General features: G+C 43.5%; 1 protein-coding gene across 2 annotated transcripts in view; it reads right to left on the bottom strand.

Annotated features, from left to right (window-relative positions):
- Positions 1 to 7,200: 7,200 nt before the first annotated feature.
- FIG4 (FIG4 phosphoinositide 5-phosphatase) overlaps positions 7,201 to 14,733 on the bottom strand; it is a 131,053-nt gene continuing 123,520 nt past the window's right edge. Inside the window, exon 23 of one of the 2 annotated variants that reach the window (XM_024755194.1) lies at positions 7,201 to 7,560. In XM_024755194.1, the coding sequence (XP_024610962.1) occupies positions 7,383 to 7,560 (178 nt within the window). In that variant the 3' untranslated portion in view covers positions 7,201 to 7,382. The remainder of the gene's footprint in view (positions 7,561 to 14,733) is intronic. The other variant, XR_003004555.1, reaches the window with a different exon arrangement.

Here is a 14,733-nt window from a genome sequence, read left to right as displayed (position 1 = left end):
GACAGTCAAGGAAGCTTGTTCAAAAAGGGCTTGTCCCTGCTCAGTTACGGGTAATCAGGTAGGGAGACTGAATGAACATTTGTCATGTGTCCAGTTCTCTACACTCTCAGCTACAAGGATCCACGGACTTTCGACAATGGAGGTCCTCATCTTCCTTCCCCAGCCAGGCAAAGTGATTTTCCTGAAATCTAGCAAAAACAAGGATTTTTAAAGGATCTGTCTCAGAGGAGGGATCCCTAGGCATCTGTGATGAAGGGTAGTGTGGAGAGACCTATCTGACAGAGACATATACCCTGCCTTGGGATGGCAAGTTAGGGCAAGATGAACCAACACAGAAGACATGCTCTTGCAGTTTTTACTATACCCTAGAGGTTGGAACACCTCAGGGGCTGGGGCTGTGAGTGTTTTACAGTGTGCCTGCTTACACGGACATTTCCTTCTGGCCAGCAGACTGCCTAATGATCATCTACCCTGGTCCGTGACCAATTTTACTTTCACGGGAGTCTTTTTGGTGGTGAGTCTCCTAGTGGCCTTTAAGTGCCCAGCCTGTGCCCACAGATGCAACAAGTATTGCCAAGAGCATTAGGACAAACAAAACCACAGAGAACAGAGATTGAAGATTCACTTGCATCAAAAACAGAGACTAGGGCTTAGGTCACACACACAAAACAACGAGATATTCTTACTGCATGATGCCCTCTGGAGGGCTTCATGTCCAGTGCAATCCCCTTACAGGGAACTGGTACAACCAGATGACCAATTGTATGTCACCTCACCCCTCACCAGAGGACTGGCTCAATTTAGACAACCAACCACCCAGTCCAGTTCTCTAGACAGAGGTCTGGCTCCAACTAGATGGCCAAGATGCTTTCCCTTAGCCAGCTATTCCCTACAGCCAATCTTGGCTTTATCAGCCAAAGTGTGGTCGGGGGCCCCCTGTGTCGGGTGGCCGTTGGACACTACCTCAATTGGTAGCAAGCATCCTTGCTATAGATGTGCCAGGGGAGGGGGTGTCTACCTGGGGAGCACTCCACTTGATCCATGGCTGCTTTTCGATCTCAGGCTAAATTTAGGAGCCCTCAGTGGCCCAGAGGTCGTGAATTGGGGCCAACTGCCCAGTTATTTAGCCAGCTTTGTTGGCCCTGAGTCAGCGAGTAAGCCCTGAGTTACCTGATGGAATGGGCCCCACGTTGGGCACCAACATTTGTTACCAAATTAAGTTGTATGGACCCTGCTTGAGCTCTAGCCCGGCTGAGGCTGTCTTGGCAAGGGAGGGTTCTTTCTCTGTTTGGGTTCGAATAGGCGAATAACAAATCTGAAGCTGAGATCCACACATTATAAGCTTTATTCAGTGGCCAAAGAATGGAGAAGCAGAACTTAGTTCACAGATCAACTTCTCACCCACCTGGCGAAAATTATTTAATTTTAAAGAGCAAATACAAAGGGAGGAGGAGTGAGGCTAATGAAAGGGAGGCATATGCGTTAGTCTTCCAGGGAGGGGGCATGGCTCTTTCTGAAGGAGTGGGGTACCACCTCCTTTTTATCCTTTTTTGGTCCTTAATGTCCAATCATGGCCTCTGGTAGATGTCACTTAATATGCTAATGTAGTAAAATCAACATATAATGAGACTCAGCATCTGTTGGAGGTCAGATTCATTGCTATCTTGGTCTCAGATGGTTCCATCTGGGTTTTTTTGTTTGTAGCTTCCTTATCTCTGGACCCTTTGACTTAAAGATTTATGTTAACTTCTGCTGAAGCTGAGGAGGGGGGCTGGCAGGTTTTGAGTAAGGACAGTTTTGCTAAAGCAGGGTTGGAGGGTTGTGAACAAGGACACCCCTGCTAAAGGTGGGGAGGGGGGTGATGGGTTTTGAGCAAAGCCCTGGAGCAGCTCTGGCAACAACTACAGTGGAAAAAGGTTAGACAATAAGATGGTGGCAGCAAGCTGTGGGTTGGCTATTGCTTTTTATATTAAGAAAAGCCACAGAGGCTGAGCTAACAGCTGAGGTGAAGGTTAACTTGAATGCTGGTTCATGTTCCTCTGAAAATGAGGCATGTAAATGTGAGTGAATGATACGTATTATTGTCTATTACTGTCATTTGTTTAAACTGAATTGGCTATTTAGGGAAAAAAAATCCCTGAAAATGTCCAAGATGGGATTCTCTTGACATTCTAAAACTGGTTTTTTCATATGCCCTTAGAGTAAGTTAGCTTTCTAGAAGGAATTGATATTTCTTGTGCCTTTGAGATGTAAATGATCTATCTGGGCTCTCAGGAACTTTAATCATCTGATCCCTGAGAGTGAAGAGAAAAAAAAAACCATTTTAAATGCTAGAAGGAAAACTGTGAGATCTGTCTATATAGATATACATATGTCCATGTATACCTTATAAATATGATGTGTCTCTGCCTCCAAATGACATTACCAAGACTGGTGTGTGGATGAGCTCTATTTATTTGGCTTAAAAGAAAATAAGCACTTATATAAATTCTCAGAGATATAAAGGAAACTGGCCATAATGAATTTCAGGTGCACGTGATCTGGGAAATATTCAGTACTGAATGGATACCTGGTATTGAAACTAGTTTAAGCTTGTTGGTTTCATTAATATAGGCTTATCTTTAGAGTTATGAATGTTAAGTATGTTGTTGTACCTAGGTTTACTAGGGGTCAAGTAAGACCTTATATCTGTTGTGAATTTGTCAGCAAGTAAAATAACTTGAGATGATGACATTTAAAGCAAATGTCAATGAGGTAAGAGCCTCTAGGTAAACGCTGTAGGAATAACCATGTTTTTGGAATGTCTGTCTAAAATAGTCTGTCCAGATTTGGGTATCTTAAAACTAAACTAAGTTAAATGAAGAGAATTCATTGACTATCTGGGTCACTTCAAATAGGATAAAGTACTGGAACATTAATTGCTGGGTGTGTCTAAGTTACCTACTTTTGCCTTCTTAGAATAGGAAGACTAAGGCATAAGTCTTGCAGTCAGGAAATGTGGGGATGACAAAACAGTCCACAATTACCTGCTTCTTGGTTTTTGCCAGAGATTAAGGCTTTTCAGGGTTAAGATTACAATCAGCTATAATTCTAGTTACTGTAATAAAGTTTATCAATTACATTGTAATCGGGTGTTTAACCATGCCTTTTTAAGTCTTTTGTCGTTTATAGACAGTTATTGTTGTACTCTGATGTTTTTGCAAAAAGTGCTTCATCTTCAAGAAGGTTCATAAGAAGAACTTTTTGACAAGCAGAGGTCTCTGATACATTTCAGATCATACTGCTGAACTGGCTAAAAAATGAGAGAATCCTAATGGAAAACCTGATGGCTTCATAAAAAGTTAATGGAAGGATTGGTTACTGAGTGAACTGGTGAATATCGTTAAAATTTTTATGGGTTTTGTCTGGAATATTACTGGATTGATCTGTTTTCTAGATATAGGGAAACCCTTCCCCTCAAGTTAGTTACGACTTACGGCAATTTGGTAAACTACACCTGTGGGTAGAACTGAAACGTATTGCTTTTTTCTCTGCCTGATCCCTCCAGAAACTGGAGACTCGTAGTTCTGAGCGGCCTAATCAGGTGAATGGGAAAGACTGTCTCCTGGCGTGTGCAGGAATCTCGGTATTTGGGGACCTCTAGAAGAGAGAAATCCACTGAGGTGGAGTCTGATGGCAGGCCTTTGGCATGGCTTTCCTGGCTTTGAGAAGCCTTTTGGGAATTCAGTCCTCCTTCTGAGGAGTTCTACCACAGCCAGTTTGGAGGAGCCTATGTGGTCAACTGACCAGACTTATTTTGCAAGCAAATTAGTCTTGATTTGATTGTGTCTGGTGGAAATATGGGTAGTTTTAGAGAGAAAAATATTGTGTTTCTGTGGATGTTAAATTCTAGTTCTGCTAATTGAGGTCTAGTTGTATGAAAGTTATTGCATTAGCCACACTTTTGTCCTGATGTTCAGGAGGAAAAGAAAATTATCTAGTTATTAGAGTATAACTACTCATGATGTGTAACACTGCTTGCTGTAAGTCTGCTTGTGTAACAATTCAGTAATTGGTAAAATGTATAGCCTCGAATTCTGCATCAACTACCTCTGAGCTTGTTCATATCTCATCAGTTTTTCCCCAAGGTGGATAACTAGGCAAATATAAAGGAGGTCTAACACAAAGGGACATGATCTGGACCTAGGGCAGGCAGGCAGCATCCACCCTGGCTTTGTGGGACAGGTACTTTGGGCTATTGAAAGTTCTGCAATCAAAAGGGGAAATTATGGAAAAATCTTCACATGTGGAGGTATGGGGAAATCATTCAGGTTTACACATGGTTTAACTTAAACTTTACTGAACACAGTGGCCTGTTTTGTGGCCTACTGAACATGCGTTGAACATTGGCCACTAAGGAGGGGAATGCATTTGAAAGTCAAAATGGAGTAGCTGTGGTTGTTACAAGGGTAAAACTACGTGGTTATTGTGAATGTGATTTTAGACTCATTCCTGTATTACTGAAAACCTGAGTTTTCTGAACTGTGTTGCAGACCAGGACAGAAACTGCAGGCGCTCAGAATGCAGTTACTGTTTGTATATTGCTTAATTGTCATGATCTCCCCTGGGTGTTAGACGGCTTACATTTCGCCCTGAGCAGAGGAAGTCTACTCAAGGGCTGAGCATCAACAATGGCCTCACTGTGAAATGAGTCTAATTGCTGGGTCTACAGTGAGATACTGTTGTCGTCTTCCTCTCCCTCTGGACTTCCATGAAAAATTGACCCAGCTAATACAACCGTGTGGGGATGACTGACAATGGCGGGCGGGGGGAAGACTGACCATCTTCCTGTCTGCACGCCAGTATGTCAGAAAGACCCCTGTCAGTAAATGTTACCATACCACGAATCAGACGTTTTACCAGGGTGACTGCCCGTGAGCCTCCCTGGACTGTGCAATGTGGAGTGCAATAGGCTGGCTTCTGGACACATAAGTCCGACTAGTGGGATTAATTTTTTGTTTGGAAAGACCTAATGGGTCCACCCCTAGTGGCACTGAACATAACATGGGGTGGCACACTTGTAACTGTGCTGACTCCCGGCTAGGCCACCAGAATGTTTTAGAGCTGGGCCTTCCCCTCCCCATGAGGGTGCGTCTGGGTCTGTGAAAACCAGGGGTGGCCTTACCTTTCTGGTAACTGGATAGGGCGCAGCTACAATGGCTCCCTCTCCATTGCCCTGGTAAGTGCTTGGCTCCAGAATTGCCCACGTCCTGGCGAATGACTGTTCTTAGCATACTAGGTACTATCTTGCTTTCGATTCTCTTTGGCGGCAGCTGCCTGTACTGTACCGTGGTATCTGGTTGCAGGCCCCCCCCCACCGGCCACCGCCCCCATCCCTGCCACATGCCTGACCCCAGGAATGTCACAGAAGAGGGCTGGAACAAGACTGTTAGCGTTGTGCAGGGTATGCAGAGGGGGAGCGTACGAGCAGGCCGCCCAAGGTGGCTGATCTCCTGCTCTCTGTACGTCCCCCCGCTCCACCAGAGCCTGTCTCACCTACCCCCTACTCACATGACCGCCCTTCCTACATACTTGCCCCCCGAACCTCGCAGCCAGCGACTGTTCTAGTCTTTAGATTAGGACAGCTCCACCTGATAGCTTATCAAAGGGGTGGTGAGGGGCCTGCCCCTCTGCTTGTTTCTCTGGTAACCGATGAGCCACGTGACATCAATTCCCCCTATAACTGGTAACAGCCCCCCTCCCTGGGAGCAAAGACTGCCACCACGTCCTGCCTGCCATCAGGCCCACGTGGTGGGGTGTCACTCCGGGACCTTGCTTCAGATGTGTAAGCGCCCCCTATCTGTGAAATCATTGACGTCTCTGTCGCTGACTGCAGGCTCTTTCTTCAGTCTTGAAGCTGGACCTATACAGGCCTTGCAGGCCTGCGGGGTGCAGCCCAACAATATCCAAACTGCCAACCAAAACTCCTCTTGCCAATTGCTTCATCATCCTTCAATCCTGACTTTACGATGGCATCGGTCAAAACCATCTGTGAATTTTATCTGCAACACAGAACACTGCATAGAATCCCAGAATCTCGGGCTTGGTGATACCTTAAAGGTCACTTAACTGGTGATACCTTAAAGGTCACACAAGCAGACTTAAAGCAAGCAGTGTTACACATCATGAGTAGTTATACTCTGTAATAACTAGATAACGTTCTTTTCCTCCTGAACATCAGGACAAAAGGCTGATCCCTTTAGATGGCTTGGTTTTCTTTATTTTATTTGTGAGAAGGAAAAACTGAGAACTTGTTTTTTTTTAAAAAAAAGCATAGACATAATAAGGTCAAATCATTTGTGTAAAACTCAGAAAATGCAGAAAGTTGTCCACATTATATTTGGCTGTGGAGAGCAAACCATACGTATACATGGCATGTCAACCCTGACTAGACATCAAATTATGTAATGCAACTGCTCACCATAAAAGCTACGCAGAGTAATAAATTTTTTTTTTTTTTTGGCGGTACGCGGGCCTCTCACTGTTGTGGCCTCTCCCGTTGCGGAGCACAGGCTCCGGACGCGCAGGCTCAGCGACCATGGCTCATGGGCCCAGCCGCTCCGCGGCACGTGGGATCTTCCCGGACCGGGGCATGAACCCGTGTCCCCTGCATCAGCAGGCAGACTCTCAACCACTGTGCCACCAGGGAAGCCCAGTAATACATTTTTAATGTTTTATTTTGATATAATTTTATATTCACAGAAGTTCAAAGAACTTCTGTTTACTGTTTTCCAGACTTACCATTTATTAATATTTTGCTGCATTTGCTTTATCATGTATTCTTTTTCCCTGAACCACTGGAGAGCATTTTGTTGACATCTTGTCTCTTTATCTATAAATATTTCAGTGTTTATTTCCTAAGAACAAGGACTTTCAAAAGAACACATTTTTAAAATCAAGACATTAAGTTAACATAACCATCAGAATAAATTTTTTAAAATGTTAACTACAAAGAAAAATACTCTGCCTTCGTTTCACACGGGAGGAAAATTTTGGCCTATTTTGCTTACTATGATATTCCCAGACTCTACCATAGGGCCTGGCACACAGCCGGTCCTCAATAAATACCTGTTAACATTTCAGTGTGATGGTGTGATACTAGATTAACCACATTTCTAAGCAAAGTATCTCTAAAATAAAGCAAAGGCAACGACAGCAAAATATTCAGTCATTTCTTTACTACCAATGATTTGTAATTCCCCAGTTACAAAAAGAGTAAAAGCCTTCTGATGTAAAGGACTGAAGGGAAATTACCTTTTTAAGATGAGACAAACAAGTTAGAGCATAAGTAAATGGGACTTTGTTGGTCCCCCTCTGGGCCACTCTGGGGACCTGCCGTCTCTTCACAGGTAGCGGTTTCTGATGTATTCTCGGTACATGGAGGTGTCTTCTTTCCCCAGGGGCTGCATGATACCTTGACTGGCCTGGATGTGGGCTTGGAAGATCTCTGTAGATTTTCTGTCTACTTGTGGAGGCTGAACTTCATAGATGTTGTCTTGAGAGAAAGCTGAGATAGGTGTTCTATAGAAGAGAAGCAAGGACAGAGCTACATTAAAGAAAATAAAAGACCATAGGGACCTTGACCTCAAAAGCTCTTGAGAGCCACTGACCTTGAATGAGTGAACTTAGTAGTAACAAGTGGTGCTAGTGACCTCCCTGTTCCCTCTTGGTTGGCTTCCTCCTCTGCCTGAAAGAGCAGGACCAGCACTTGCCCAGGGAGCCTTCCCTGGCATGCAGGCTGGAGGGGCACCCCTCCTCTGTTCCCGCAGCCCTGGGCACACCCATGTCTGTGTGCCCATCTGCCTCCCTCACGTGACTTAAGTAACCTGAGGTAGGGGCTGTACAGACTTTTCGCTCTCTTTCCTTGGTACCTGGTATGTACTCGATAGTTTTCTTAAGTAGGACTTAGTAGGAATCGGTGAAGTAGGGGATACTAATAATTCCTACCTCATAGGTTGATGGCAGGAGTAAATGAGTTTTTATCTGTAAAGTGTTCCTTTAGCATAGTGCCTGGCACACTATTAGTGCTCAATAAAAGTGTACTATTAGTAATTAGCAGTGCACAATTCCTTAGCTGCAATTCTGAAATCCTAAAAGCTGTAATAACCAAACGTTACTTTGCCAGCAAAACCCGACCCAATTGAAACTCATCTGGTGGTACAACATACAATACTTGGCCCACTTCACGTGAATATTAATGTGTTTCAGCCTCAGATCACACTGGGGATGTTCTTATAAGGTATATGCTAACACCCCCAAAATTCTGAATTCTGAAACACATCTGGCTTCAGATTTTTTGGATGAGAGTGTAAATCTGTAATAGGCAGCTTCCTTCCTTTCTGGGATGATTTGAAAAGCACCCAAGAACCTCTCTATTCAAAAATATCTCTCCATTCCCACCCCACCTAGACTGCCATAGTGCTTGAAATTTCCATCCACCCTCGGGGAAGGCGCTGTCTCCAAAAAAGGCCTTGTTAAAATGCAGCTGGGTGCCTGACACACGCGTAACTCATCGCAGCGTGAGCACCTGCTAGTTGTTACCTCCTTGGCTGGGGGCAGGCCCTGTAGGGATGAATCAACCACCAAGTCAGGTGTGCTGCAGAGCGAGCGTGTGTGGGAAGGTCAAGAAGAGGCAGGCCATGGGTAGGCGAGGATGGTACGCTACACCTTGTGAGGGACTGGGGGTACAACGACAGCACACTCCACCACTTAGCCCAGGGCTGGCCCTGCGGAGGAGTGTGGGGGTTGGTTCTCCACATCTGGGTACCAAGACCACAAAGAGAAAAGATCTGGAGAATCTATTCTGCTGGGCTGGGACCTCAGTCTTGCTCGTGTACATCTTATCAGAGGACCAGAAAGGCATCCTGGACGCCTGGCTGTTTGGTGAGCTGGAACCCCTGGAGCTGGGGGGATTCCCTGCAGTCAGAAGCAGAACTGAACCTCAGACCCAGCTAGGACTGTACTTGCAATGTCAACATTTTGTGGGACACTAGGAAGGTGCAGTGAGCGACACACAAAGGGAGACAAGATCTTGTTGTCCAGTAAAACCCTCCATCCTCATAGGATGCGTTACAATTACACTTAGGTCTTTCTTACTCTCCTAGAAAACAGTCAAGGTAACTCCCTGTACTTTGCCTTTAGAAAACTAACACATCCTGCCTTGGCTGGAGACTCTGCTTAAAATCGCTGTGAAATAAAATACAACTAAAGGTGGAATATTCTTTCTGGAAGTCAACCTCAATTGTTTTGACCTTGGGGTAATATATTTAAACTCAAATTTGGTAAATGGCTTATGAAATACTCATTTTTCCAAAGCACTCTAATAATTTCACATGATCTTAGGCTACACCCTTATTTAAATAAATAAAAACCAAAGGATAGTGATTTACTCGAAGTTTAAAAAAAATAAGACCCAGGTGAAAGAATCCTGAGCTGAGTCAATGTGAACTCCAGCTTGGCAGCAGCGCTTTTCTTCAAAATACAAAAGTAACGTTATAATGACAAATGGTTGGGATGATTAATATATGAACTCTTCTTCTCAATTTTCCCTCACAAAATCATAGCAACTTTTCAGTCATGTACATAATTCAAAGCAAGATGCTAGAATTCTTTAACGGTTGTTAATATTCAGGGTCAAACCATTTTAACCTGAACACTTAAAAAGGAGGCTTCATTAGCGGTTTTAGAGATTGTCATCAAACTGCTGGCCACAGCAACTCCTGGACCACACCATCCACACCTGTCTAGTGTCTACACCCTCTATTTCATAGATGAGACATTTAAAGTCAATTTAAAAATAGGACTAATGGTTTCTGTGCTTTGAAGCTAGACCTTTGCCTGCAACCCTGTGTGCATTAACCAAGAGCTTTCCAGCAGGCATCACACCAGAGAGATACCATCTGGGAACTAAACCTTAATGCAACTGAGAAAAGGAGAATCCAAGTCATCAAGTCATTGTTTTGTCCTTTGGCAGCTCAGCTGAATACACGGGTGGGCAGGCTGTAGGGGGAACAGCAGCAGGGCTGGGACAACCATGAACAGGGCCACAGACCAGCCATTTCCACCCACTGCCTGGGGTTTCTTATCAGTAAATCAATCAGGAGTCCTCACCCTACTTCTCAGTAAACTGCTTCAATGCCCCGTGGAGTAATGAAAAACCATTACAAACACTCTAAATGTGAAAAGTCAACATCAGCCTTAAATGGTATCCGACTGAGTGGCAGGTGGGTTTAGGGCTTCAACACCACCTCACTGTGGTGCTGATTTTGCTACTTGCTAAAGTTTGAGAATCTTTGGTCTAAGGAGACCAAACTGTAATCTAAAATGCTAAATAAAATCTTATTTGTGGTCAGTCAACAGCATTGAACATTTTTAAGTAGAAACTTTCTTCTTAAATGATATACTACCACTAATCCTACATTGAGCAAGCATCATTTAACATTTAACTGTAAAGACATGAGTAGCAATATTACATTTCCTAATGTCCTCACACTTGATTTCCCCGTTGGCTTATGCAAGGCAAGGAAGAAATACAAAAACATCCAAGACCCTCACAAGGGGCTGCTGGTGGGCACCTTGTCTCTGAGGGGCACTGGAAAGAGATGGAGGTAACCCCAATAACACTTCCAACACTACATGTAATAGTCTTTTTATTAGCTTAGATGGCATTTGTTTCTGGGTGAAAAGACCAGTGTTTAAACACTAAATGATGTGGAAATTGTAAGGCTACTTTCTTTTATTCATTCCAGTAGAGAGAGATGGCTTCTTATTGCACTTTCATGGTGGAAGAAACGTCCGGCATTTCTCTGCTGTCCATAAACAATTTTTGTTTTCAGCTTCTCCCCACAGTCCTCAAAGGGATAAGACTTATTGCCCTTAATTCAAATGCTAGTAGTCTTTTTGGAGATGAATTATTATAATTACAAATTTGCAGGCTCATTTTATCTACAAAGCCTAGTCCTATCTTCAAGGAAGCCTCTGTAGTTCCTCTCAAGGAATGTTGCGGTCGTCTTTAGTTCATTTATGGGCTCAGTGTACTCAACACCAAGGATTGATGACACAGCCTTAACTGCAGTTCCCATTCACAGAAGAGAAACACTTTAGGCAGAAATTCATTAGACACACTACGTGTTTTTAAAGAAGATCCTTATTGGTGCCCTTTTATGCTCTTTCTTAAATGTGTTATTACTCGTTTGGTTATAATAAGACCATGTCCTATAGTAATGGTATCTTACACTTGGATGCATAACGAAAGTTTGAGTCCCTTTAAAAGTTCAATGTCCATTGAGGGTATTTCTGACTTATACATATTGAGTACCCAATAAGCATATGTTGGTTTGACAAGAAAATGGTCAGACTGAAATGTCTTCCAGATTTAGTAATGATACGACGATTTGTGGTTGGTGTTAGAAGAACTAGATAATACATGTATAATTTCAATAATTTTATACATGTGATACTTTTCCAATATGTTAAAATCTTACACTTTTTCTATGATGAGCATTTTGGCACACACCAAACCTATTTGGCTTTTCCAGAAAATTTAGTAATGGTTCTTTTCTTCTTTTTTTTTTTTTTTTTGCGGTACGCGGGCCTCTCACTGTTGTGGCCTCTCCTGTTTCGGAGCACAGGCTCCGGACGCGCAGGCTCAGCGGCCATGGCTCACGGGCCCAGCCGCTCTGCAGCATGTGGGATCTTCCCAGACTGGGGCACGAACCTGTGTCCACTGCATCAGCAGGCGGACTCTCAACCACTGCGCCAGCAGGGTAGCCCTAGTAATGGTTCTAATCACAGGATATATTTCCCTTCCTGGTGATCCCTTCTGTTGCTACCACAAACTCCAAGTTTTCCCAAGTTGCTGTTTTCACATCACCAAATGGTTCTGTTGGTTCATGACTGTGTGACAGAATCAAAAGAATATTACAGGGCTTCCCTGGTGGCGCAGTGGTTGAGAGTCCGCCTGCCGATGCAGGGGACACGGGTTCGTGCCCCGGTCTGGGAAGATCCTTTATATATTACAGGTGAAGAGGCCCTTATGGAAGACCCTGACCAACAGCCTTATTTGCAGATAATGGTCAGCATTAGGTCGTTCTTCTCATTACTTTCCTCTACCTTCTGGGAGAAAACAATCATTAGGGCAGGATCAAAGTTTATCAGATGCTCCAGTCTCAGTGGGGTAAAACCTCAGCTAAATGTCTTAATGGCACAAGTCCTTTATTATTCTATTTGTCTTTCTGCCGGCTTTGTAATTTCTATTAAGCAACAAGGGCTATTATTTCCTAACTGGCAGAGGGGCCTGTGGCACACATTGCCATGCAATCATTTAAAAAAAAATTATTTTTATGGCTGCGTCTGGTCTTAGTTGTGGCACGTGGGATCTTTTGTTGTGGCATGCGGGCTCCTCATTGCTGTGCGCAGGCTTCTCTCTTGATGTGGCATACGGGTTTTCTCTCTCTAGTTGCGGCACACAGGCTCCAGAGCATGTGGGCTCTGTAGCTTGCAGCGCACAGGCTCAGTAGTTGTGGCATGCGGGATTAGTTGCCCTGTGGCATGTGGGATCTTAGTTCCCCAACCAGGGATCGAACCCGTGTCCCCTGCATTGGAAGGTAGATTCTTTACCGCCGGACCACCACGGAAGTCCCTGCAATGATTTTCTCTCTTTCTAGCTTTTAATATTGCTTACAGCCTTTAGCCCTCAGTTTGTGGGTGCCATTCTAACATCTTTTTGTGACCATCCATTGCTTCTCGTTACTTCCCTTATTAGGTTGCTTGTATCTTTCCAACAAAGTACTTATACACTGAAGTCTAGTCACGAATCTATTCTACCAAGATGATATGGTGAGAATGTGTTTGCTTCTTCATATTCAAGATAATGCTGCATATTCCTCCCATTCAGTGTACAAGTATAGACACCTAAGTCCAAAATGTAGCTCTCAAATCGTGCTTGTCCAATATGGTAGCCATTAGCCACATGTGCCTATTTAAATTTATATTTATTTAAATTAATTAAAATTAACTAAAATTTAAAATTAGCTCCTCAGCACTAACCACATTTCAAGTTCCTGATAACCACATGTGGCTAGTGGCTACTGCATTGAACAGTGCAGTACAGAACATTTCCTTCATCACAGAAAGTGCCATTGGACAGACTGTTCTAGAACCTCTTTCCTCCTATTTTTTTCTCAGAAATTCTGAGTATCTCTTTCTAAACTCATTGGCTTAATGTAATATGTCCCTGCATAGCACTTATCACTATCTGATCTTTTACTTATCTGTTTATATATTTTCCATGATGTGAATTCTATCTTGCTTACCTCTTTAACCAATGCCCGGAAGAATCTTTGGCATATAGTAAGTGTTCAATAATTACTCCCTGAATGAATGAATAAATGGCATCTGTTTAAGGAAGATGATTTTACCTTGGCTTTCTAAATTCAGAACCTGAAAGCAGTGTGATTTAGATTGCTCTAGAATCTAGAGTTTAGATGATAGGGAGGTAGGATTTCCAGCAGAAGTCTGGCCTCAGATAACCATAAGGTGGGCGGCGGGGCACTGAGGGGAAGCCGAGGTGCTTTCTAGCAGGGCAAAACTATCCAAGTAGCTCAGAAAACAAGGCTGAGGCAGGAGGGGTGCGTTCTAACCCCCCTTTAGAGGTGAGAAAACAATGACTCAGATGAACAAACTCACTAAATGGCCTGAAATCAAGAGGAATGTGTCAATCTTCAAACCACCTCTAATAAAACGAAACAAAAGGCAAAACAGTCCCTATATCCAGGGATTCTAGAAAGCAGGCTCTGCCTATGTAATTTGCTTTCATACACCCTGTCAAACCAGTTTCAGTGTTGGAGATACGGGCAAGCACATTTGCTACCTTCCACACATACGCACTGCCCCGACCCCCCAACCAAGGGCACTTGTATGTGTCTTTGGGTAGACATACATGACATCACAGTAAAGGCAACAGGCTTGAGGGGCAAACACTTATCCATGTATTAGGACATGAAACTACGCTATTAGCTGCTGCTGACATTCTAAACATCATCAAGGTAAAAAAAAATTTACTTTTTATTCCTACTAAAACAGCAAGTCTATATAATACACACAAAATGCTACGAACCTAATGCATGATTTCCCCAAAGTTCAATTAAATTTTCAGTCTTGTTATGCCAGTGAGAGCTAATGAGCGAGATACAGAATAGTGTATAAATCTGATTCCTTCAAATCCAAACAAATTCCAAATCCTTTGAACAGCTGCTATTACAATAGGATGACTGAACCGTCCTCCAGCAGAGATACTGGAAGAGAGGTTAGAAATTTCACAAGCAGGTTAAAATGCATTAAAGCAAATATGACAATAATGCTAGTCCCTAAACAACCCACCATTAGAAGGAGCAAAAGGGGTGATGAGAAGGAACTAAAGAATATAATCGGTGATGATGGAACATAAAATGTACAGTCTTGTAGACCAGGGGTGCAGGCAGCCCTGTCTGTATATAAGGCCCTTCAAAGGCTCAGCAGTAAGGAATCTCAACTGCTTACTGTAGACTAGGTCTTTATAGATTTTGATAGACGAGGAGTATGTCATTGGTTATGGAGTGTGAGGACAGCAAAACTCTTATTGTGTGTGTTTCTCCAACACTTATCTGCCTTCAATGTGTCAGGGAGCCATGTCAGTGACAGGCCAGCCAGAAAGGC

This window comes from Neophocaena asiaeorientalis, unplaced genomic scaffold (genome assembly GCF_003031525.2).
Source record: "Neophocaena asiaeorientalis asiaeorientalis breed wild unplaced genomic scaffold, Neophocaena_asiaeorientalis_V1.1 scaffold105, whole genome shotgun sequence".
NCBI lineage: Eukaryota > Metazoa > Chordata > Mammalia > Artiodactyla > Phocoenidae > Neophocaena > Neophocaena asiaeorientalis.
Note: the sequence above shows the minus strand (reverse complement) of the source record. Positions and strands in the feature narration are given on the sequence as shown.